This window comes from Lycorma delicatula, chromosome 1 (assembly GCF_047948215.1).
Source record: "Lycorma delicatula isolate Av1 chromosome 1, ASM4794821v1, whole genome shotgun sequence".
Classification (NCBI taxonomy): domain Eukaryota; kingdom Metazoa; phylum Arthropoda; class Insecta; order Hemiptera; family Fulgoridae; genus Lycorma; species Lycorma delicatula.
This window is the reverse complement of record NC_134455.1, coordinates 63,439,415-63,462,991: the sequence shown is the minus strand read 5'-3', so window position 1 is coordinate 63,462,991 and position 23,577 is coordinate 63,439,415. Positions and strand designations below refer to the sequence as shown.

Here is a 23,577-nt window from a genome sequence, read left to right as displayed (position 1 = left end):
AACAAGATGAGCTTAAATTAGATCGTTCAAAAAACAGAAAAAATTGAAATACTGGTTTTATTATCCTCTCATACGTTTTACGTTTCTAGTTTAGGTCTAAAAAAAAAGAAACTACCTTAACCACACAAATACATAAATCAGTCGCTGGTAGCGAAACAGTACATAGATAATGAAACGATATAATTGCTGGTTTATAGCAAAATGTAGTTGAAAATAGATTAAAAATACTAGCGGGAGGGGAAAGTTCCACCAGCTCCACCTTAAACCACAGATTTCTGAAGATAATTATTTTACAAATGAAGAAAAATTAAAATGAAGAGCCTGAATAGATTAGATTTAAAAATAAAACTAGAAATTTGAATTGAACTGAAGTATCCCAGCAAAAGGTGGTCTCTGAACAAACACAACAGAAAAGAACTATCATGCCTGCTGATCATAGCGAACGGCATGTACTGGCTGATAAATTACTGGATAATAACTTTAAATAAATTTAATGGATGGAGAAACAAAGAAAAAAATTAAGGTAATAGCTGAAAAGAATTAATAATTAATTGTATTTGTCACTCATAAGAAAATAAGCAAATGAAGCCAATTACAAACATATTAAATATATTGCAACCATTTGTGTAAAAATATTACTAGACGACAACCTAAAACCCACCTGGTTAATCAAGTGGTGAACGCGTCTTCGTAAATCAGCTGATTTTGAAGTCGAGAGTTCCAACGTTCAAATCCTAGTAAAGTCAGTTACTTTTATTCAGATTTGAATACTAGATCGTGGATACAAATGTTCTTTGGTGATTGAGTTTCAATTAACCACACATCTCAGAAATGGTCGACCTGAGACTGTACAAGACTACACTTACACATATCATCCACATTCATTCTCTGAAGTAATACCTAATGGTGATTCCCTGAGGTTAAACAGGGAAAAACAGACAACAACCTCTCAAAAAAGACTTAACTACAGATAAAATTATCAAGAAAATATATGAAATTTCTAATATTCTGAAATGTCAGAAAAAAAAAATTATAGAATTAAAATTGATACAATGGAAGTTGCAAATATTATGGGCATATGCTGAGAAATTGTGAAAAAGAGCCGTAGAAAAGCAGAAACATGATGTGTGCAAAGTACTCTATTCACTATATCAAGGATTGAAAATTAACTGCTTCCCGAGATGCAACCACTAGCATGAGCAACATCCAACTAATTATCAAGACTGTATGTAGTATAACCATTCAATTGTAAAAAATCAAGAATAAAGTAAACATGAAGACTGAATATATCTCATTGCCTTACTACTAAGAGATTGGGACAGGTGAAAAACACAACCACTAGAGAGAGAAAGTAATATGATGAGTGGGAAACCTCTTGAAGGAAACTCCCGACCTACACACAAGCTGCAGCAAATCCTGATCATGAAAAAGAAGGAATTAAGAATCAAAGTGATAAGGAGATTATCCAAATACTGCAGTTTATATTAACTAAACTAGCTAAGCAAGAAATATTTATTGTTGCATTTGACGATGGATCAAAAAGTTAAAAAAACAGCAGCAAGGGATCTGCATCCAATTTAAAAAGGCTAATGTTTGTTCCAATAACAAAATCTATAAGTAATCTTGGATGTAGAATTTCATTTCTTTATTTTAATATTTTTATTTCATATTTATTTATTTCAGATTTTTATATTAATAGTAAAAACATAGTATAAAGCATCTATGTTAATACAAAAACTTACAATATGACATGTTGTTAGGATCATTTACCGTCTGAAGTAATGAAGTGAGACACTTACAGAGAGAGTGATGCAAAAGGTGAATCAAAAAGTTACACCCTTGCCATGTTCTTGAACTGAAAAGATATATTAATGTCTTGTGATGGCAGCACTGGTTGTGTTGTCTTCATGCTCCTCCAGCAGCAATTCTGTATGACATTCAATACGTATGTAGTGTCATTGTGATAAGGCATGTCCTCTAGATTTTCGTCCAGCATAGAAGTGCATTAAGTAGTTTGTGGACAAAAAATTACAATTGTAGTGAAATTGATTGCCAAATTGTTGAGGTATACGGTGAAAATGTAATATCATGCCCCATTATCACAAGTGGTGCCAAATGGAACAATAAATATGAGTCACGAACTGCGTGCTGCGCAACCTTCAACTGCAAACATGACGGGTAATGCGGACGTGTGAATGAAATGATCTTGAGTAACTGGCGCACTAAAATGAAAGAGATTGCAAGTGACCTTAGCATCAGTTATGGTAGTGTATTTGCGATAATTCACGATCAGCTTGATTACCGTAAGATGGGTGCCACATCTGTTGACCGACAATTACAAACATCAACATTTTGCATCTGCTTTTTCTTTTCTTCAATGTTATTCCAGGACTGATCCACAGTTTTTGAAACAAGTCATGACAGGGGATGAGAGCCTGGGTGCTTCCATTACACTCCTGAGACTAAACGAGCATCACATGAATGGAGACACAAATATTCGCCGCAACCAAAAATGGTGAAAATATCTCCACATGTTTGAAAGGTTATGCTAATAGTCTTTTTCGATTCTGAGGGAGATGCCCGAGGAACAACAATCAATGCCAAATCTTACTGTGAGACTTTAAAAAAATGACGTAAACCCATTAAATTTATGATTGAGCGATGTGGTCGTTCTTCTTCACGACAACTCTACTCCTAATTCAACTCGTGTGACAAAGGAGTTACTACAAAAATTCACCTTACTGCCCTGACCAACCACCTCTTCGGTCCTCTCAAACGAGACCTGGGAGGAGAGCGTTTCACTAATGATGATGAACTGAAGGAAACTGTCCTTAAATGGTTGAAGAAAGTTGGAAGAAATTTTTATGAGCGGAATTGAAAAACTTGTCACAAGGTATGAAAAGTATTTAGAAAAACTTTGTGATTATGTCGAAAAATAGATAAAAATTGTAGTTTTTTTGTTTAATAAAAAAAAAATGTCTTATAAGTAATGTGTGTTTGTTTCATAGAGGGGATGTAACTTACTTCCTGATCGTCTATCGTAATATAATAATTAAAATATAATATATTTTAAATTTAAATAAATTGTTTTACAAAAAGTATACATATTATATAATTTTTGTAAAATATTATTGCGTTATTGAATACTAAAGTTGTTTAATATCTTTCATATGCATCACAATTTACAGGAGATGCTTGTGAATCGGCCGCCGGAGCACTCGTACGCGTAGTTTGTTTACTTCAACTCTAAGCTACTCTGTGGTGGTTGGGCCTCTCTCTTTTTCTGTTTAGCTTCCGGAACCACAGTAAGATATTACTTCAGAGGATGATATGTATGAAAGTAAATTAAGTGTAATCTTGTACAGTTTCAGGTTGATTAATTCTAAGATGTGTAGTTAATTGAAACCCAACCACCAAAGAACACCGGTATCCACGACAAAGTATTTTTTTTTTAACTTCCGGACCACCGTTAGGTATTGCTTCAGAGGATGAGATGAATGATTTGTAGCGTGTGTGAAAATGTCATGCCTGGCCGGGATCTATCTAGTATTAAAATCTGTGTAAAAGTTTACTAGGATTTGAACATTAGAACTCTACTTCGAAATCAGCTGATTTGCGGTGACAAGTTCACCTCTAGACCAACCTGGTGAGTTAGGAAGGGTCGATCTGAGAATGTACAGGACTACATTTACATTCATTCATACATATCATCATCTTTTGTAATACCTTGCGGTGGTGGTTAAGGAGGTTAAACAGAAAAAAGAAAGAAACTTTATAATAAGCTAACTGAATTGAATATAATTCAAATAAACCGTAGTTACTGAGTACAGTCACTGAAAAGTGACTGAGTACAGTTTCAGTTACAAAGGATACTGAAACTTTTAGCAGCTATTTTTTTTAAAATGGTATTGTAAAATTTGGTTTAGTCTGTATTTGCAAAACTTTACAGAATTAAAATTACAAAAAAACTACGAAATTTATATTGCATAATTTTTCTATCTGAGTAAATATACTTTTGTTAATGTATTCGCAATAAATATTGTAGAATTTGTTTAGATGTGCAAATGATTACAAAGAACCTCTTAAAAATTTTCTGCTGTCAACCGAGAATAAGAATGTTCGTTACGTCACGAAACTTTTAGCTATCGTATGATCGTGAAACCCCGCTTTCAACGTTGTCGATTTCGTAAATAGAAGTGATAGATGCATCAGTCCCCTTTGGTTCATTTGTAGTTCGTGCTTGTTGCTGATCATTTAATTGCTTAATATTTGATATTTTTTAAGTAAATATGTCTCATTTTGCTTCTCCTATGCCCAGCAGAGAGTTTTTGTGGGATGTTTTTCAGCGGTATGTATAATAATATTGTAATAAATGTTTTAGGTTAACTCGGTAAAGCACATTCTTATCATATCTACTACGTTAAATAGCATCTGAAACTGTTTAAAAATAATGTTTCACTTTACATAATTCTGGCAAAAAATGTTTTATTAATTTTTTACAATCTTCCTTTTCGATTAAAGTTAATTTTTAAGCAGTTAACCGCTTTCATTAAGGCAATAATATTGTTTATGATTTCGCATTGCAATCTAATATCGTAAATTCTGTGAAAACTGTAATCGATTAGAACATGGATTTACAAAAGGATTGTTTTGATTATATGTGCATGTTTCCAAAGATAAAAATTGGAAGAGAAATTCTCTTTGTATAAACTCATAAAATCTAATGTAGAATTCATCCAGGCTTTTTCCATCGTTAAAAACATTTCTGGAAGTCTTTGTTTCAGCGTGGATTCAACTGAGCCTTGTTTTTCGTTAAGTGCCCTCTCGGCTACAAACTGTGACATTAAACATTTTAAGATTGGAAACCAGTAATGTGTGTTTGTAGCTATTTATAATATTTTTAATTAAAAAGTTGTAGTCTGAATGTAAGAAATTAATGAAGCACTGTCTAATTTCAACATAGCTGTTCTTTTCAAGCAATATGTAGATGTTAATAGAGATTGTGTTGGTAATTTTTATTAGTTGTTTGACTTTCTTGAGTATAAACTTTTTTATCAAAATCTAACTTTCAACTTGTTTATGATTTTCAAGAACAATCATTCAGTTTTTCTAGAAGTTGGTCATTTTTAAAATAGTTTTATATTTCTTTTATTAGTGTAAGTGTAGCATTATCATGTGCTTGCTTAATTTTAAACATCATTTCTTTTTGGAAATCATTAAACTCTTGGCAAACTTAATGGTATGTTTGCCATAAAACTGGCTGCTGATTGATTTTTCCGACCAAGCCAGAGGCATGTACACTGAAGATAACTACTGAAATGCACTCACTGTCACTGAAAAAAAATAAATTTGGTGTACTTTATTGTTGTCATAATAAAATCTTGGAAAATTCTGATTTTCACTTTTAGTGTGGATAAGGATCACAGTGGCTACATTTCAGCTGATGAACTGCAGATGGCACTTTCTAATGGGACATGGACACCTTTTAACCCAGAGACTGTTAGACTCATGATTGGTAAGCTACATTTCCCCTATTTTATTTTTTTTTATTTATGTAATATCTTATGACTTATGGGCTTTCATATTATTATTTATTATTAAATTATGTCAAGTTACATTTTTTAAAGTTACTGATTACAAGATGTTTATTTTTTTATAAATAGTGAAAATACTTCTAAATAGCTTATTTTTCTCTTTGTATAATAGTATACTTAAGTTAGTTAGTCTGTTAATATTGAGCCTTTGTGTCAGTTATGGCTTTGATTAAAACTGAAGGTAGGACTGAATTTGTTAGATTAAATGATGTAAACTTATCTTATAGGCAAGCACACTAATTTTCTTTTGTCTACTAAGAATTGATTGTCTTTTTTCTTCGGTAAGATGCCTTTCATATGCTTTACATTTCAAAACACTGTAGTGGCCATTACCTTTACAGCAAAGGTTACTGTTCTTCCATTCTTTGGCATCAGTTTTCTCATGCTCGCTTTAGTACTGTTCTCTCATGTGTGTATAAAAAAAACTCAGACCACATTGACAGTTATGAATCAGTACAAGTATTAATATGGGTTTCACTCAAATTGCCATAAGTTCTGGGATTGGATATCCTTCAAAGAATTTTGGTCATTAGTAATGATATGCAGCACCTATCATGTGCATAACATTTTTATATCTAAATGTTTATGTAGGATGTTGTACACACATCCATTTGAGATTATCATCATTTCAGCTATTTCCCTGACTTTCAATATACAGTGTGTCAAAATGTTTTTCTTCGTTAAACCCTACGACAGTGACATCACCAGCGGTTGCATGTACAGTGACTGTTGTACGAGACTGCAAGTTTTATTGTGCCATCTTTTGTAATAAAAATATAAATATTTTCTTGTAATATTATGCTGTTTTCCTTTCTCCTCTTTATTATTATTTTTCATATTGTATATAAATGATATAAGATTTTTATTTGAAGTTTTTACTAACATCTTTTTACAATTAAACACTTTTTTTTTATATTTCACATTTTTCTGTTATAATTAATTGTAATAAACTTAGTAGTAATTTAACCTAATGTACTTTTACAATTGGCAAAATAATCTTCACTTAATACAGTTGCATGTTGCAGAAAGAGATTTGATTTGCATTTATTGCAAAAGTATTTGGTTTTTCTATTCTTTTTTGAGTCTCAGCGTACTCATCTTCCTGGTATCCCATTGATTGTGACTCTTTTTATCTTCTGTTTTCTTTAATATTGAGTATTTATTTTATCTGAAGTCGCATTGTCTGTGGAAAATTTTGTAAATATGCCCTTCTTTTCTCATGATGTGGTATCAATGAATAAGATAGATACTTTATAAAATTGTGTCACAGTATCTTTTGTTCCGGACAGTTGGCCAAAAATATTACAAGTGAATTAATGCCAGCTATATTTTGAATACGATAAAATATTACCATAAGATAGCAGCAACAAGTATTTTAGGGACAATTGTAGTTCACACATAGGCGATCTACAACATCCAAACTGCCCTTTGTGTCATTGTATGAAAGTATCATATCAGGACTCCCAGATTCTCATCAACTTTGTCATCAGCATGTATTTATGAAATCACTAATGTGTTTTTACTGTTTTTGGGTATGTAGGAGACCAATGTCACAAGTTCACCAAATCCAAACCTGCTAGATCCTACAGGACGATCTTTACCTTGGACGAACTGTGGAGGATTTCCTTTTTGTTGCCTCTTATAGCACCCACTGTTATAAGGTTGTACTTTATTGCAAGTACTTAGTTTGCAACACGTATCCACCAGATGAATTATAACTACAGACTGACTTTCAGTAGTGAGAGATAGAAAGATATCATAGATGGCATGAGGGGTAAACTTACCTTCCCACTACTGCAAGGAAAAACAGATTTGTTTGGTTTGTGACACTGTATTTCACTGTTGTAGGGTTAAACTCAGTAACCCATGTATGAATGGTTTTAATGACCGCAGACTTGCCAAGAATTGGATCTAGCTTACTTTTTATTTGGCTGAACTGATATGTACAATTTTATCATTTCAATAGTGGAAGAAAGCAACTGACAAAGAATGAAATGGTACTATCATCTATAAATTATTTATCTACTTGTCAAACCACAGTTAGAGTTCTTTCTTCTCTACTTTATTGTAGTTCATCAGACCTCTAATATTTCATTTTTATATGTTATTTTTCTAATTTCTATGTGCCACATCTGTATGCTTACAGTTAGTGTCATGTATTGGTACTATAGTGTATGTAGTATCTGAAGGCAGGTTCATCAGCCAAAGTAGTATATCTCAAAAATCACTTTAATTAATTTGTGATGACTTGCATTGCATCTAATTATAACATTACTATTATAGTAACGAAATATGTTCTGGTAATTTATTACAAACAACATTATTTTTATGTAATATTTTGTTCAAGATGTATATGAAGTAATTTATTTATCTATTTCTTGAAAGTATGAGAGGTTATCTCTAAAATAAACACCACTTGATTATAAAAAATTTATTCTGAAGACTTTAATATTCTGAAATACTTTTTATTTCACTTAAACTAGATACCTTGTAATATTTCTCTATATAATCGCCGCATGAATTAAGACATTTATCATAGCAGTACACCAGCTTCAATATACCCTTGTCATATTCTTCTGCTGCCAGTCCATTTAGCCACTGATTAACAGTATTTTTAAGTTTATCGTCACCCATGAATTGCTTACCATTCAAAACTTCTTTCAATTTCCCATCCAAATGTTCTCAGTAAATCACATGTCAGACCTGCAACATGTTGAATCACATTATCATGCAGTAGGACAACGCCGTCAGTCAGCCGCCCACATCGCCAATTTTGAATGGCGTGCTGTAACTTACGTAGTAGAGTTTCTCTGTAGGCTTCTTCATTTATAGTTGTTTTACATGGCATGAAATCAATCAGCAGTATGCCAAACCAAAAAACATCCCAAAAGACTGGCAACAATTTGCATTTAAATGGCTGTGGCTTGACCTTTGTCGGTCTGGTTGGTGATTAAGAATGACGCCATTCACGTAACTGCTGTTTACTCTCTAGTGTGTAATACGAAATTCATGTTTCAACACCAGTAACAATTGAATTAAGAAACTCATTGCCTTTTGCTGTGTACCGCATCAAAAATTCCAAAGCAGATCCTGTTCGGATTTTTTTGTGATGTTCCATTAAGACGTGCAGCACACAACATGCAAAAATCTTTCTGAAGCCTAAATGGTCATGAACTTGTGACTAATAACAGCTCTTAAACATCAGGAAAAAGAAAGGCCAGATTGGAAATTGTTTAGCGACGATCTTTTCTGATTTCATCATCAACACGTTTCAACAAGTCCTCAGTGATTATTGAGGACCTCCCCAAACATTCATCATGCACATGAATTCTGTTATTTCTAAACCTTTCGCACCATTTTCAGACATTTCTTTCATTTATTACATTTTCACCATACACTGTTACCAACTGCCTGTGAATTTCAGTCGGCTTAATGTTTTGATGGTATAAAAAACATATAACCATGTATTTCACAGTCAGTGGCAACATAGATTTTCATATTCATTTTATAATATAATAACTCACACTTAATCAAAGATACTACAACGCAACAACTTACTGACAACAATGCAGTATGTATATTACTAGCACGGCCATGAACGACACTGGTTCGCCAACCTTAAGGAGAGAAAGTTCTCAGTGGTCTTTACTTTAGAGATATCCCTCGTATGTTATTTTTTCAAGTATGTTAAAACTATTGTTTTGCTATAAATAAACACTAACAATGGTATAATACAAAAGTATTTGAAATGAGTTGTTTATTTATTATAGGCTATAATGTTATGATTTTCTTTGCCGTGGTGTAGTCATTTACGAATTTCAAAATGGTAGCAATAACTAATATTCTTTTGAGCTTTGTAGGCATACAAAACTACAAAGTAATAATTATTAAATCTATTATAAAAAAAGTTATGAATACCACAGATATATTTAATCCCAATGAACTTATATAATATATGCAAAATTTAATTAATTAAATGTTAATTCTTACTGTATTTTATACACGTAAAACAAAATAATTTACATAGTAACTTAAATAAATAAATAACAGATGAAATAAATAATTACACGACAAATAAAATAATTGAATATGGTAGAATAAACAACTATAAAAAAAAATAAAAATAATAAATACAAGTCTGTATCATTTTGGAGGACTTACTTTTTTGGCAACCACTAGCATGTGTTCTATATGCCGAGTTTTGAAATCGGGTAGAGAAGGAAGTAGAGGCAGCTTGTAGAGAGAACTCCCTACAAGCTGCCTCTACTTGCATTTAGATTTACATACACTATAATTATAATTTTTGTAATTAGTTTCTTATCTGTTATATTCTATTTTCTTTTCAATAATTTCTTGCATAAGTAACTTGCAAAATATTTATTATAAAATAAAAAAATCATATAATATGTAATCTCTGGAAGCAAATCTCTATATACTAGTAATGGCTATATAGAAGCTTTGCACATGCTAAATATTTTAAGAGTTTTGCAACTTTTTTATCAAATTTAGATAAATCCAGTATCATTTAAGGATTGAAAGGAACTTTTATAATTTATTCTTAAGTAAAATCAAATCTGTATCTTCTAAATCAAATTAATTTTTTTTTTTTTTTGTATCGGTTGTTTTTTACATATTAACTATTTTTGTAAAAATATTTGTAATTCAGTTAAAAATATATTTTAAATTATGTCTTCATATTTATTTTAACCTTATCAATTTAATAAGTTAAGTTAATGTATGTGGTACAATGTTTCATAAGAGAGAGAGATTTATTAATTTGTTATACTATCTGTCTGTCACATGGCTGTATGAAGCTTCTTGAGGCACAAGTGACAACAATCAATTACTTTTTTTGAGAGTAAAGATATGTCCACTTTACAGCTATTCTCTGTGAAAAACAGTGTGTGATTTATTACATTGGATAAATTGAGTGCATTTTGGAGGACTTAGCATGCTGAGATGCAAAATATATTCAGCTCATTGTAGAAGGTAATGGAAAATCAATTTTAGGCAGTGGCTTGCGAATTTTATGGATCATTGCAATTGTTATAATTAGAACACTTAAACAAATAATCTTTAAATTTATTTTAGTTAATTATTGTTTTTTTTTTTAAGGTATGTTTGACAAACAGGGACGTGGTAGTGTTTCATTTGAAGATTTTGGAGCTCTTTGGAAGTATGTTACAGATTGGCAATCATGTTTCCGTTCATTTGATAGAGATGGATCAGGCAACATAAATAAAGATGAATTACGAACTGCTTTACATTCATTTGGATACAGGCTTTCAGAACATATAATTGAAACAATGGTTCGTAAGTTTGATAGGCATGGTCGTGGAACTATACTTTTTGATGATTTTATTCAATGCTGTATTGTCCTACATGTAAGTGTTAACAGATTTGTTTTACTCTTTTTTTCTGTTAATATTGTATTATTAAATTTTATTTTGCAGAACAAGAAGTTTTTCAAGGTGATGTCTCACAACTGACTATAAATATAATTATCGTTATGTAGTTTATCTTGTAACTATCATTCCTGGCATTGCTATTAATTGAATCCCATTAATTGAAATGCACAATAATATCAAGTTTCAAATTACACATAACTAGTTAAAGTGTGTATATGTGCATTTAATTAGGAGTAGCTTCTGGGTATTTTACCTAGAATTTCTGAGAAGTACCTAGAAACAGTATTTGAGTAATGATTTATACTTCATCTTGTTTTTCTTGACACGAAAAGATTCAGCTCTGTTTAATCTGCCAGCCTCTGTGGCATGAATGGTAGCATCTTGGCCTTTCATCCGGAAGTACCGAGTTTGAATCCCAGTTAGGCATGGTATTTTAACATGCTAGATCGTCATAAGCAATGCCTGACAGTGGTCCTGGCGGTTAAAAAAAAAGCTCTGTTTAATAATAGTTTATTTTGTGTTCAAGTTTTTCAAGTTACTTTTATACACTAAATATGTAAAGGTATTTAGTGCGTAAAAGGATTGTGGGTGAAAGGATTTCAAAAATAATTTGTTGCAATTTAGTGTGCTCTTATTTTAAATTGATTAAATTTTTACAATTTTGAAAAAATCTTAAAACTTTTTTAGTTATATAATTGGATGTCCCTTAGCTATCTACAATTATCCAAACCTTGCTTTGTTCATAAAGTAACTAAAGAAAAATAATTTAATTTCTTGTGTTGTTCACTCTCGCTGTTTATGTATTCCCAACCCAAGAAGAATCAAATTTGACAATCAAATATAATTGTTTTTGTAAACAGAGTACATTGTTGGAGAAATAAATGAAAAATCTTGGTTGGAGAGCACACACATCTCATTTAACAGACTTCCAACTCCAAAATCATTTTACAATATGGGTTTACATATCTGGAAATGGCATAAGAAGGGTGATTAATATTGTTAATAGCATTTAATATCAGATTGTAAGGCTCACATGTATTATATATATATAATACACACACATACACATACAGTGTGTTTCTAAATCTGAGAGCTGACTATACTTTTTCGGTTTCTACTTGTAAAATTAAACAAAAAGTATCCTAGGGAAAAATGGCAATTTCTCCTTGGTTCTCCTCCTGTCCATCATTTTGTTGTTTTCATGTAAAAATTTATATCAAGTTCGGATAGACTAATCACGTTAATATTTGGTAACCATCTTGGTAATAAGGTTTTAAAATTAGCAAAAAATCAAGAATTAAATACCTTTGCAAATTACAAAATGGCGGCCAAGTTTATTTTTCAATCCGTTATACCTCTGTAAATATTATTTTTATCAAAATTTATATTATTTACAAAAATATTAAGCCTTTTATTTTGTACAAAGTGACATTTTATTTTCTAAAATCGATTAACAAATTGTCGAGTTATGGAAGAAAATTGATGTAATTTTGTGTCAGTTTTCATCTCCTCCATTTTATGTTCAATTTGGTTAAATATTAATTGTTTTTATTTATTGTTAATTATAGTATTGCAAATTAGTATTAAATTAAGTAATAATTTTCTCACAATAATAGAACTAATAATTAAAAATATAAAACAACTACCTGTGATAATCTTACGTTAATTGTTGTGGAACTTTAGATGTATGTTTTTTTAAATAAACAGTTAATAATTGTTAAAAGTTATAAGAGATGTTCAAAATTTCCACCATTGTAAATTACACAAGTCTCCAGTCTTTTTCATAGAGATTATCTTACTGTTGAAAAATTCCGGGAGTATTCTTAATTTTTTAAAATCCATTGTAGATCCTTTGTTGAAAATCCTCAAAGTTGAATAAACAATGTTTCAAAAAAAGATTGTATTAAGCCCAATGACCCCACAGGTTACCTGTTCTACACAGGTTTTACCTGTGGGGCCATTTGGGTTTAAGTCAGGTAATCAGGCAGGCCAGAGTGCTGGCCCTGGATAATTTCATCTATCAGATAAAACCAAAAGATAATGCTTCTTATACCAAATGCTTTATTTTGTCAATTATTTCTTCATTGTTCGATCCCTTGGGTCTACTTGCTCCTGCAATCGTTCCATTTAAAGTGTTCATACAAGAGTTATGGTGCGCTAACCTTCAGTGGGATGAAGTTCTTCGCACTCCGCTAGCTGAAAAATGGAATTTTCTGTATTCTCAATTCAAATAATCAAGTAATTTTGAGATTCCTAGATTAGTTAAAATTAGTTTAAGTAAGAGTTATCAGTTGCACGGATTTTGTGATGCAAGTAGCAGCACATATGGTGCTTGTCTTTTTATCAGATCTGTTGATAGCAGTGAACGTGTTTGAATCCACTTATTGTGTTGAAAGTCTAGAGTTGCACCAGTCAAGCAAATCTCTATTCCAAGGTTGGAGCTGAACGCGGCTCTTCTTTTATCTTGTTTGTTCAATAAAATTAAGTGTATTTTAGGTATAAGATTTCATTCAATCCATTTTTGGTCTGACTCTCAAGTAGTACTTCATTGGTTGTTATCGCTTCCTAATAGATGGGAGATATTTGTCGCAAATAGAGTTTGCAAAATTCAAGAGTTAACTAAGGAATGCTTATGGAAGCACGTTCCTTCAAGGGATAGCCCTGCAGACATCGTGTCACGTGGTTGTATGCCGGATTCATTAACTTCATTACAACTTTGGTGAATTGGTTGTCTTTTCTGAAAGAAGAGGAGAACATCTGGCCATCCAATCAATCTACCATTTCTATGATTCTGCCAGATTCGCTGAAAGAAGAGAAGTCTAGCAAAACTAATTATTTTTCAGCTGCTCTTCAAACTACAGAAGCTATAGAACTTTCAAAGCCATTTTCTTTGTTCGGACGAACATTAAACATACTTTCATATTGTCGTTGCTTTATTTATAATTTAAGAGATAAAAATGATCGTATATAATCAGATCTTTCTCAGGAAGAAATCAATCCACATTAGAAGTTCTTGTTCGTCAAACACAAAAATTATATTTTACTAAAGAATTAAGCGATTTAGGGAAAAATTCTGCTGCATCAAAGAAAAGTAAATTAGTTTCTCTTATCCCATTTTTAGATCAAAATGGTATTATTTGCGTTGGAGGTCGTTTAAATTTTTCAAAGTTTTCTTTAATTGCTAAACATCTTATGATTTTAAGTCCTCATAGCCATCTCACTCGATTGATATTTCTCATGAACATTTAAGATTATTCCATGGATGATTACAGTTAATTCTTTCTTCACTTAGGCAGAGATATTGGATTGTCAATTCCAAAATCATAATTTGCCCTGTCATACATAAATGTTTAACTTGTTTTCGTTTTAAAGCTCAGCCTCAGAGTTAGTTACTTGGTCAACTGCCTAAAGAGAGAGTCACAATTTCCAGACCATTCCAGTCAACTGTTGTTGATTATGCTGGTCCAATACTTATCCGTCATGGTGGGCAGTGTACTTGATCTACCAATCCTTTGACTATTAAGGCTTACATTGCATTGTTCGTATGTTTGAGCACCAGAGCAGTACACCTTGAACTTGTGATTGATATATCTCTAGAAAGTTTTACAGCTGCCCTTAAGATTTGTAGGACGTCGAGGATTGCCCTCTCATATTTTTCCTGATAATGGATCTTCAAGAAATGTATGATTTTCTTAAAACCGATACCACTAGTTCCAAATTTAAATCTCTCTGCACCTCAAATAACATAAAATGGTCTTTAGTTCCCTCGTACCCTCCTAGTTGGAGGGTACAACATCAAATTTCATCTGTGAAGAGTCATGGGAAAATCTGTTCTAAATTACGAAGAGTTATCCACCTTGTTAATCCAGATAGAGCATGTTTAAATTACAGACCATTATATTTACCTTCATCTTAAGCTCGCTAGATGGCAGGTTATATAAAAATTACTGAAGGATTTTTGGAAAGTATGGTCTAATGATTACTTACATTCTCTGCAACAGAGAAATAAATGTAAAATTTCAAATACTAACATTTGTGTTGGTAATGTAGTTATAATTAAGGAAAACAATCTTCCTCCACTGATGTGGAAATTAGGAGTAATTGTTCGAGTACATTCAGGTAAGGATGGACTTGTTAGATTAGCCAATGTAAAATCCAATAATACCGTAATAAAAAGAACCATTAACAAATTGATTGTCCTTCCAAATTTAAATGATTGTAATGACATGAGTCATTCTCAATGCAATCAATAATACTTATTTAACGTCATCTTAATGTAATTGTTCATTAGTTAATTTATTTTGCTTTCAATTTTTGCTCCTGTCAACATTGTTTTCTTGAATTAACTTTAATTTAAAAGTTATATGTAACTAATTTTATTTATCATGCTTTATTTGTATGTTAAGTTAATTTATAATGTTATAAAATTATAATTAAGAAAATTATAATTGGTGGGCGGTGTGTTACGTTCCACTTTTGCCATTGGGTGCTGCTACCTAGTGAGGGCTAGAGCTCTCCGGCAAGCTATGGTCATACGATGTTCTACGTCATAATACGCAAGGAGTGGTCATTATGAAGTAGCGACACTTCTATTCATTCGGTGCCAGAATCTGACCCAGAGTGGTCATGTTGTACATTCGGTCTGGATGGACGCTTATTTTATTTGTATACTTATATGTTATTAAGTTCAATTATATGTTAGATGTTCAATTACATGTTATCGAAAGGTTAAGACAACAAGAAATTAAATAATTTAATAAGCAACAAGGCGTTGTTTCAATTCATCACCTATGCATCTACAGTTCATACTCGCTTTAAACCTACCACAAAGGTTTTATGGTCCTCCACATCGCAAAGGATCTAACACTCATAATCTTTCTATCACCCACCATTTTTGAAAAATTTTTAAATTTTAATTAAAGGATTTGTTTTCATTTTTCAACATATAGTTGGCATTTTAAGTTCCTATATTGTATTTTGATAGCTCATTTTTTATTTTTTAACTTTGTTAACATAATTTGTAAGCTATAAATAAATAATACTAGACAAAGAATTACATCATATCATAGTCACATATTATGACATCATATCTAATACTGAAGAGTGAGCCTTCATAGACAAGATTACATGTCTGTGCAGGTCAAAACATATAGCTGAAAACGCAGCTGTGTTTGTATTAAGCACTGGAGATTTAGGAATGAATAATTTTGTTTAGTCTTATTGCTGTCTTAAGTTTGTTAACAGTGCAATGTCGTAATGCCTCGAAATTGTGTAAATGGTGTGGATGTCTTTTGTTGTGTATGTGGTGAGTTTACTGTAAAATCAAATAGATAAAACATTACAACTTTAATTAAAAAAGCATATTATTTGTACTTTCAGTGTAAAACTGGTGATCAGGATAAGACGTGGGCTCCTCATATAGTACGCACCAATTGTTCTGTATATTTAAGAGGATGGCTGAAAGGTTCACGGAAGGCTTTGCCATTTGGTGAACCTATGGTTTGGCTTGAACTAAAGTATCATGTAACCGATTGTTTCTTTTGTTGTAACAAGTGTGTCTGGGATTTCTAAAAAATCTAAACATACTGTAAAATATCTTTCATTACAATCTGCAATCAGGCCTGTACCTCACAGTGAAATTATTCTAGTTCCTGAGCAACCTGTGAATGTATATTTTGAAGCCAGTGATGAAGAAACGTACTGAAGAAGGCAACAATGATTTTGATTTTGATTATCTTCCAATAAGCCACATCTTATATCACAAGGTGAATTAAATAACTTAGTTAGGGATTTCAATTTATCAAAAAATCAAGCTGAACTGTTGATCAAGACTGCAAGGTTGGAATTTACTTGAAAAAATAAAAAAAATTTTGGGCTTTCGAAGCTGACAGAAAGAACTTTCTCAGAACTTTATTGATGAAAATAATTTGGTTTATTGCACAAATGTTGATGAGCTTAAGTTGCACTTAAGACAAATTCATAAACCTGAGGACTGGCGCCTTTTCATAGATTCATCCAACTATAGTTTAAAAGTGGTTGTACTGCACAACAGCAACAATTATCCTTCGATACCAATCGCTTATGGTATTAATTTGAAAGAGACATATGATGTGATGAAAGACATTCTTGAAAAAATAAATTATAAAAAACATAGTTGGAACATATATGGTGATTTGAAAGTTATAGCTATTTTGTTAGGCATGCAGTTAGGCTAAGTACATGTGTTTTCTTTGCGTATGGGACAGCTGAGCTAGGGAAAAACATTATGTTACCCAACAGTGGAAGAAACAAGACAACTTAACTCCAAATGGGAAAAATATTATTCATGAGCCCTTAGTTGAACACAAAAAATATTTCTTCTCCTCTCCATATAAAGCTATCATTCTAACATAGGTATGGCCATGAAAAATTATAAATTTTACAGATTTAACTATATTTTCCCTTAATTTTTTTGAAGCATAATTTATTTAAAACTAAGGGTGATAGAAAAATTGTATTTAGAGATCTGTAATGTACACAAAAAATCAATTCAAGAAATGGTATAGAGAAACATTAAACAATTTTTTTTGTCTGTCAGTGTTTTTAATTACACACAAATCCAAAATATTTTGTCCAATATCAATGTTTCAAAAATCTTAATTATATTTGCTTCAAATCTCATTTGCAGACACTATATTTTATCTCTTGTAGAATTCAATTGGGTCAGACTGAATTTTTAATATTAGAGAAAGTGAATACTAATGACATTTATCTTCATCTAAAAGCTGTTTACAGTGATGAAACTGATAATCATACTATTGTGAGTAGGTGCATAATAAAATTTTATGCATTAAAACTGGTAAAGCAAATATGGAGAATGAATATTGAGTGGTCAACCAGTTTCTGTGATCAATTAGAAGCCCCAAAAAGAAGTTAGTGAATTAATTCAAAATGAACACAACAATGCATTGCCTGCTAGATAGGTATATTGAAAGAATGAGTAGAACACATTACTGAACTGGGCTGCTGAAAAACTTGTTTGTAGTGGTACCACACAAATTCAAAGTAAAGAACAAACAATGAAAGAAATATTGTGAACTGATTGTATTACATTTTTTTTATGCAATTAAAGAGGGATATTAAGGATATTCATTTCACCACTGATTTAACTGAAAAATGCAATGAATTTGTGGATCAAGGAAAGATTGCCAACATTCTTTAATGGTTGATAAACAATTTTACCGTTAGAAGAAATTTTTGCTGTAAATAATGACTACATCGAAAAAGATATACTTTTATGCCATATTTGTTGCAGTTGGGAGCTATGAATTTTTGTGCATTATATTTCAGCCATCGTTTATAGATCCTGCAGCATCAGAAAATTTCCATAATAGTTTATCATCGTGTACTCAGTGTGTCTCTATACTTGCAAAATTAACAGCATGCACGATTTTTTATCTAGATTACAAATTGAAAATATAAAACAAATTCCTAACATATCCATTCTCCATCAGTTAATACTATATCTTTTATTGGCTTACAAGATCAAGAATAGCATTACTATCCTTATAAACACGATAATTAAATTATATCATAAAACTGAATGGAATATAGCTTCTTTTTTTTTTAATAAAATTATTCATTTTACTTAGTATAATTTATTCAATTTGTATGTAAAACTGCTTGAATTTAAACTTTGTACATCAAACCAGTTAGGTATCAAAACTGAAATATTGATGATGGTAATTATGAACTTATTTAATTTTTAATTTATTTGTTTCATGATTTCTTTTCTAGACACTTACTGCAGCTTTCAGGCAACATGATACCGATCAAGATGGAGTAATCACTATTCATTATGAGCAGTTCCTTAACATGGTACTAAGTCTGAAAATATAGTTTGAGAAGACTGGATTAATTTGCATGATATATCTTCTTAATTTTATTATGTTATTATAAAAAAGAAGAAATGTTCATTTATTATATTCATTGTATGTGATGTTCTTGACTTCCGCTTATATATATATTTTTTTTAAATTATCATGGATATCACATTTTTGTGAGAGAATAGAATCTCTAGTTCTGCATCATGTTTGTTCATTACATTATTTGTGCAATGGTTTTTTTTGCAGATTTGCTTATCTAATTTAATACTTTAGGGTGTAATAAAAAGTTTGATTATACATCTGAGCGATTGAAAAGGTTAAAGGATGCCTTTAAATTTTAACTAAAGAAACTTCTCATAATTTATCATCATTGTCAATAATTGTTGGTCTTAACATAAGCATATCTCTCATTACATTAGCGATATCTGTTTCTTTGAATTTTCAAGTCGCTTTGTATCCTTAGTCATTTATCTCTGCATTGCTGTTTTATGTAATACATTATTATTTTGTCTTATGTTTTGTACTAATCTTTATAATCCTGAACTCATCGCATTGCTAATTTATTTCATTATGTCGTGTCTGCATACTGTTAAAAACAATTTTTCTTAATTGTTAGAACAATGAATTTTATTTACTTGTACTTAATTTTGTTTTATTTACAAAAAAAATGTACGAAATGGAACTTAAAATATTTATTTTGTTGAAATATAGCAAGAACAGTCTACAAGCCTTGTTATATTAGCAATTTGTTTGGCACTTTTTTTGTAATGTTTTGAGAGATAGGTAATTAAAAACCTAAATATTATTAAGGAGTCAGTTAGGTTAGGTGATTATCATAGCAACTCTGACTGGCCAAATAGAAGCTTCTGAATTGTCATATGAATAACTTTTATATAGATGTGCAATAAGTTAACAATAGATTTCAGAATTCAAAAGATATAAGAACTTTAAATTTGCTATATGAAAATAGTTCAATATTTCTCTGTACATATGATGATTGGATAATTTTCCTCTCCACAACTTTACAAGATGAAAATTTTATATGAGAAGATCGTGCATGCCTGTGTGTATATGTATTAATCTCTCCTTTTTACCCTTTTCAGTTAGGTAGTATTTTATGAGAATGGTATCAAAGACTGCGTTTAAACATATGCATTATAATGTTTTTGTATATGAAATCAGATAAGAAAAGATATATTATTAAATATTGCTTATTATGATTGCCCTATTCCTAAATGATAAAGCAAGTTTATCATTGATAAAAATATTTTAATCTATTCAATTTTGCTGAAGTATTTTTACAAAATTGCGTACCCAACTGTGAGGAACAATTTAGTACATTAATAAAACAGTATGTTTTAAATATTAGAGCTTGCCATATTTTCATTGAAAATATATGGGTAGAGTTAAATTAATTTTTTTTGGGAGGAATAGTACATAATTGGCATGAATGATTAAATATATAGTTTATTACAAAGGACTTGGATATGTAAATATTTAATGTTAGTAGATTTAATTTCTGGAAAATTAATATTAAAATATTCATGATTCCAAAAGCAGTGAATTTAATTTATTGTGATTTTATTAAAATTATATAAGGGAGTACTGAGATGTGGTAGATTACTACCACTGAAATGTAAAAAAATAAACAGAATTATGTATTTATATAAGTTTATATTATATTTAATGTGAAATATATACATTTTTTGTGTATATAATTAAGGTAGTAGTTCAAGGTTATTAAAAAACTATTTGTGTATATATTTATAAAATATGGATTATATTTTCCCAGTAGGGAAATTTTTCAATAATTTTGTACTAGCAGTGATTTGCTTTTGCAGTTTTAACATATGGTGCTTTCTTAAGACTTAACAGTTATGGCTCATATCACTCTTATTTATAATAAATGTAGCATAACAGTCAATTAGTTTCATTCATATTGTTTTTAAAACATTAATTATATTTTTATTGGTATCAAGTGAAAAAGATGATTGTTAAACCATAAATTAAAAACAAATTCATATGAAACATTTGTTTCTTTATATTGGTTATCTTGTATGTACATTGTTCTTTTTATATCTTAATGTAAAATTTATATTCTATCTCAACCTAAAGTAAATTTTTTTTAGTGAGAAATTATTCGTGTTCTTTTAAGATAAGATTCCAGAGTGATTAGATTCCTCATTGAAGCTTATTAATTTAGAATGTGTGTGGAGTTGAAGGGCCAACGGTTGAAAAATCATTCCAGTATATTCTGTATTTATTAATACATTATGTATTTTATTAGTTTTTTATTGTTTTTATAAATAAATATATATGAATATATACTAGACTATAATTTTCATCCATATTATTTTTATAAATAAACAAACAAAGATTTGATAACGCACAGTATTACAGTAATTATATTCAGTATTTTATGATTATATTCATTGATATTGCATTATTACATCACTTATTTATAATTAACTTATGATGCTATACATGATTCTTAACAGTATAAAATGTTTTGTTGGTTCTAAACTTCATTGGGTTTTTTGAATTTTTTTTCTGTACTATGCATTTGTTTGGTGTAGCTAAACAATTACCTAGAACAGTGATCTTTTTTGTGAAATATTGGATAATACTAAAACTAGAACGGCTTTAAGAAAAATATCATGTTACTGAGAATTAGGTGAGTTGTTAAAGCTTGAAATAATGATAATTGTCGAAAATATAAACTAAGAATTATAATAAAGCTATTTATTTCTTCTGCAAATAATTAGTTCATTGTTATAGTGTTGTGTCGTAATTGACTTCATGTAATTACTAATTGATTGAAGTGACATGTCGTGCTTAAATTGTTATAAATTTAATTTACACATAGCAAAGCTTGAGTACTGATTTAAATTAAATTAAAAGTTGCATTATTGGACCAACTTAAACTAAGTTATTTTCATGTATAGCTTTTATATGTAATGTTTAAGAAGTGCCTTTTCTTATTTATATTTTTGTAGTAGTCACACCTATATGTAATTAAACTACATAAAAAGTGTACATTATTATTCTGATAGTTATTTATACAAACCATTTTTATCCTCATTATAAAATTAAGATTAATAATTTATTATCCAAATTAATTTTAAAAGTTTCTTAACGCTTACTTATAGCAGATTTTTCTGCTGTGCCAAAAAAAGTATTACATTAATAATTCAATTATATATTGTTATCATTAGTTTATGATTATTTCACTGTATGTTTGTAAGTAAAATATAATAAATAATTCATAATTATTTACTGTTAATCTAAACTATCAAATTTGTTTATTACTTTGGAACATGTATGTTTTATATATATATATATATATATATATATATATATCATTATACTTTAATAAAAATATATTAGCTAAATAATTTTGTTTTATTGTAATTTAGCTGTTAAGGCTTTCAGGTAAAAAAGCAAGAAGAAAAATGGGCACAAAATGTATAATTTATATTCTTTATAAAAAAAAGGAGCCGTTCATGGATCGATATTTAATCCTAACTTGTCCAAAGACAATTTTTATACTTCATGTTTATAATATACATACATTTTTTATATTATTTTTTTAAAGCTAATAAAATTAAGTTTTTGCTACATACAATTTTATCAAAAAGTTATACTTTACTCCTTAGATGTAATTAATTTAAAAAACTTATCAGAAATCTGTCTTGCTTCATTTGACAAAATTATTGTAGTACTAGTTTTAGGTTTATATTCATCTTCATCCTCATATTAAGAAGGATCTTAAACAATATATTCGTAAAATAATTGTAGTGTTTCAAATATCCATAATTATGGAACAAAGTATGACAGAGACATGAAGTATACATCAAATGAAAAGAAATTAGCCAAGATTTCAATATATAACTAAGTCCTAGTGCCATGTATGCAGCTTCATAAAGCTTTAGTCATCATGAGTATGATGCAGAGAAAGCTTAATGTTTTGTGATACCAACCCTGTAGGGGAAGACACCTACCTACCTTGTGACGTTACTGGTCGCCACACCACCTCCTCCATTCCAAGCCCTCAGGGGCTTTACCAGAGGTCATCTTTAGACCCTCTGACTGATTACATCTTACAGTCATCAGCCAGGCCTTGGTCGGGATGCCACCGATGTAAATGCCTCAGCAGACATTTGCATTATTAAAATACATATCAAATTTCGCTTTCACATAGAGTTCACATGTTTTGTGATCCACAAGTATAAGATTGTGTGAATACTGTCATGCAATGAAGAACCACCACACAAAAATAAAATTTGCCGATAACACAAACAACTCTGAAAACCAGGCAGCTTACTGAAGCATTCACATCCAGGATGAACATTGGTATCTTAACACAATGATGTGAACATGAACAATGGAAGCTATGTGAACAGCTTATTTTTGTACCCTGAGAAAATCAGTGCAGAAGCGTTCTGTAGAGTTAGGTGTTCTAAAAGTAGTTATACACAGTGTTTTAAAAAGACTGCTTTACCAGTTGTAAGATCAAAATTAACCCCTTACCAGCCTTTGACAGAGTATTCAAACATACCCGATGTGCGTGATTAGTGTCTTTGTCAGAATATTTCGACGTCAACTTTTTGTCCCATTTTAATTCATTATCTGTTATAATATTACATTGTTTTATGTAGATTTTTTTTTTATCAGTAGTCTACAATGATAGATATAGCATTAGTTTTTAGT

At 30.3% G+C, this 23,577-nt stretch overlaps 1 protein-coding gene across 1 annotated transcript; it reads left to right on the top strand.

Annotated features, from left to right (window-relative positions):
• Positions 1–4,157: 4,157 nt before the first annotated feature.
• On the top strand, positions 4,158–22,182 carry Alg-2 (Apoptosis-linked gene-2). Its single transcript, XM_075355783.1, has 4 exons — positions 4,158–4,348; positions 5,409–5,515; positions 10,710–10,978; positions 18,779–22,182. The coding sequence occupies exons 1-4, from the start codon at positions 4,290–4,292 to the stop codon at positions 18,878–18,880; spliced, it is 537 nt and encodes a 178-aa protein (XP_075211898.1). The 5' UTR covers positions 4,158–4,289; the 3' UTR covers positions 18,881–22,182.
• Positions 22,183–23,577: the final 1,395 nt, after the last annotated feature.

Excerpts from the sequence above, each read along its gene's own strand:
- Alg-2 (XM_075355783.1), top strand. The coding sequence starts at position 4,290 with ATGTCTCATTTTGCTTCTCCTATGCCCAGCAGAGAGTTTTTGTGGGAT. Across the intron at positions 5,516-10,709 it reads GACTGTTAGACTCATGATTG|GTATGTTTGACAAACAGGGA; the intron begins GTAAGCTACATT and ends TTTTTTTTTAAG. Across the intron at positions 10,979-18,778 it reads AATGCTGTATTGTCCTACAT|ACACTTACTGCAGCTTTCAG; the intron begins GTAAGTGTTAAC and ends TTTCTTTTCTAG.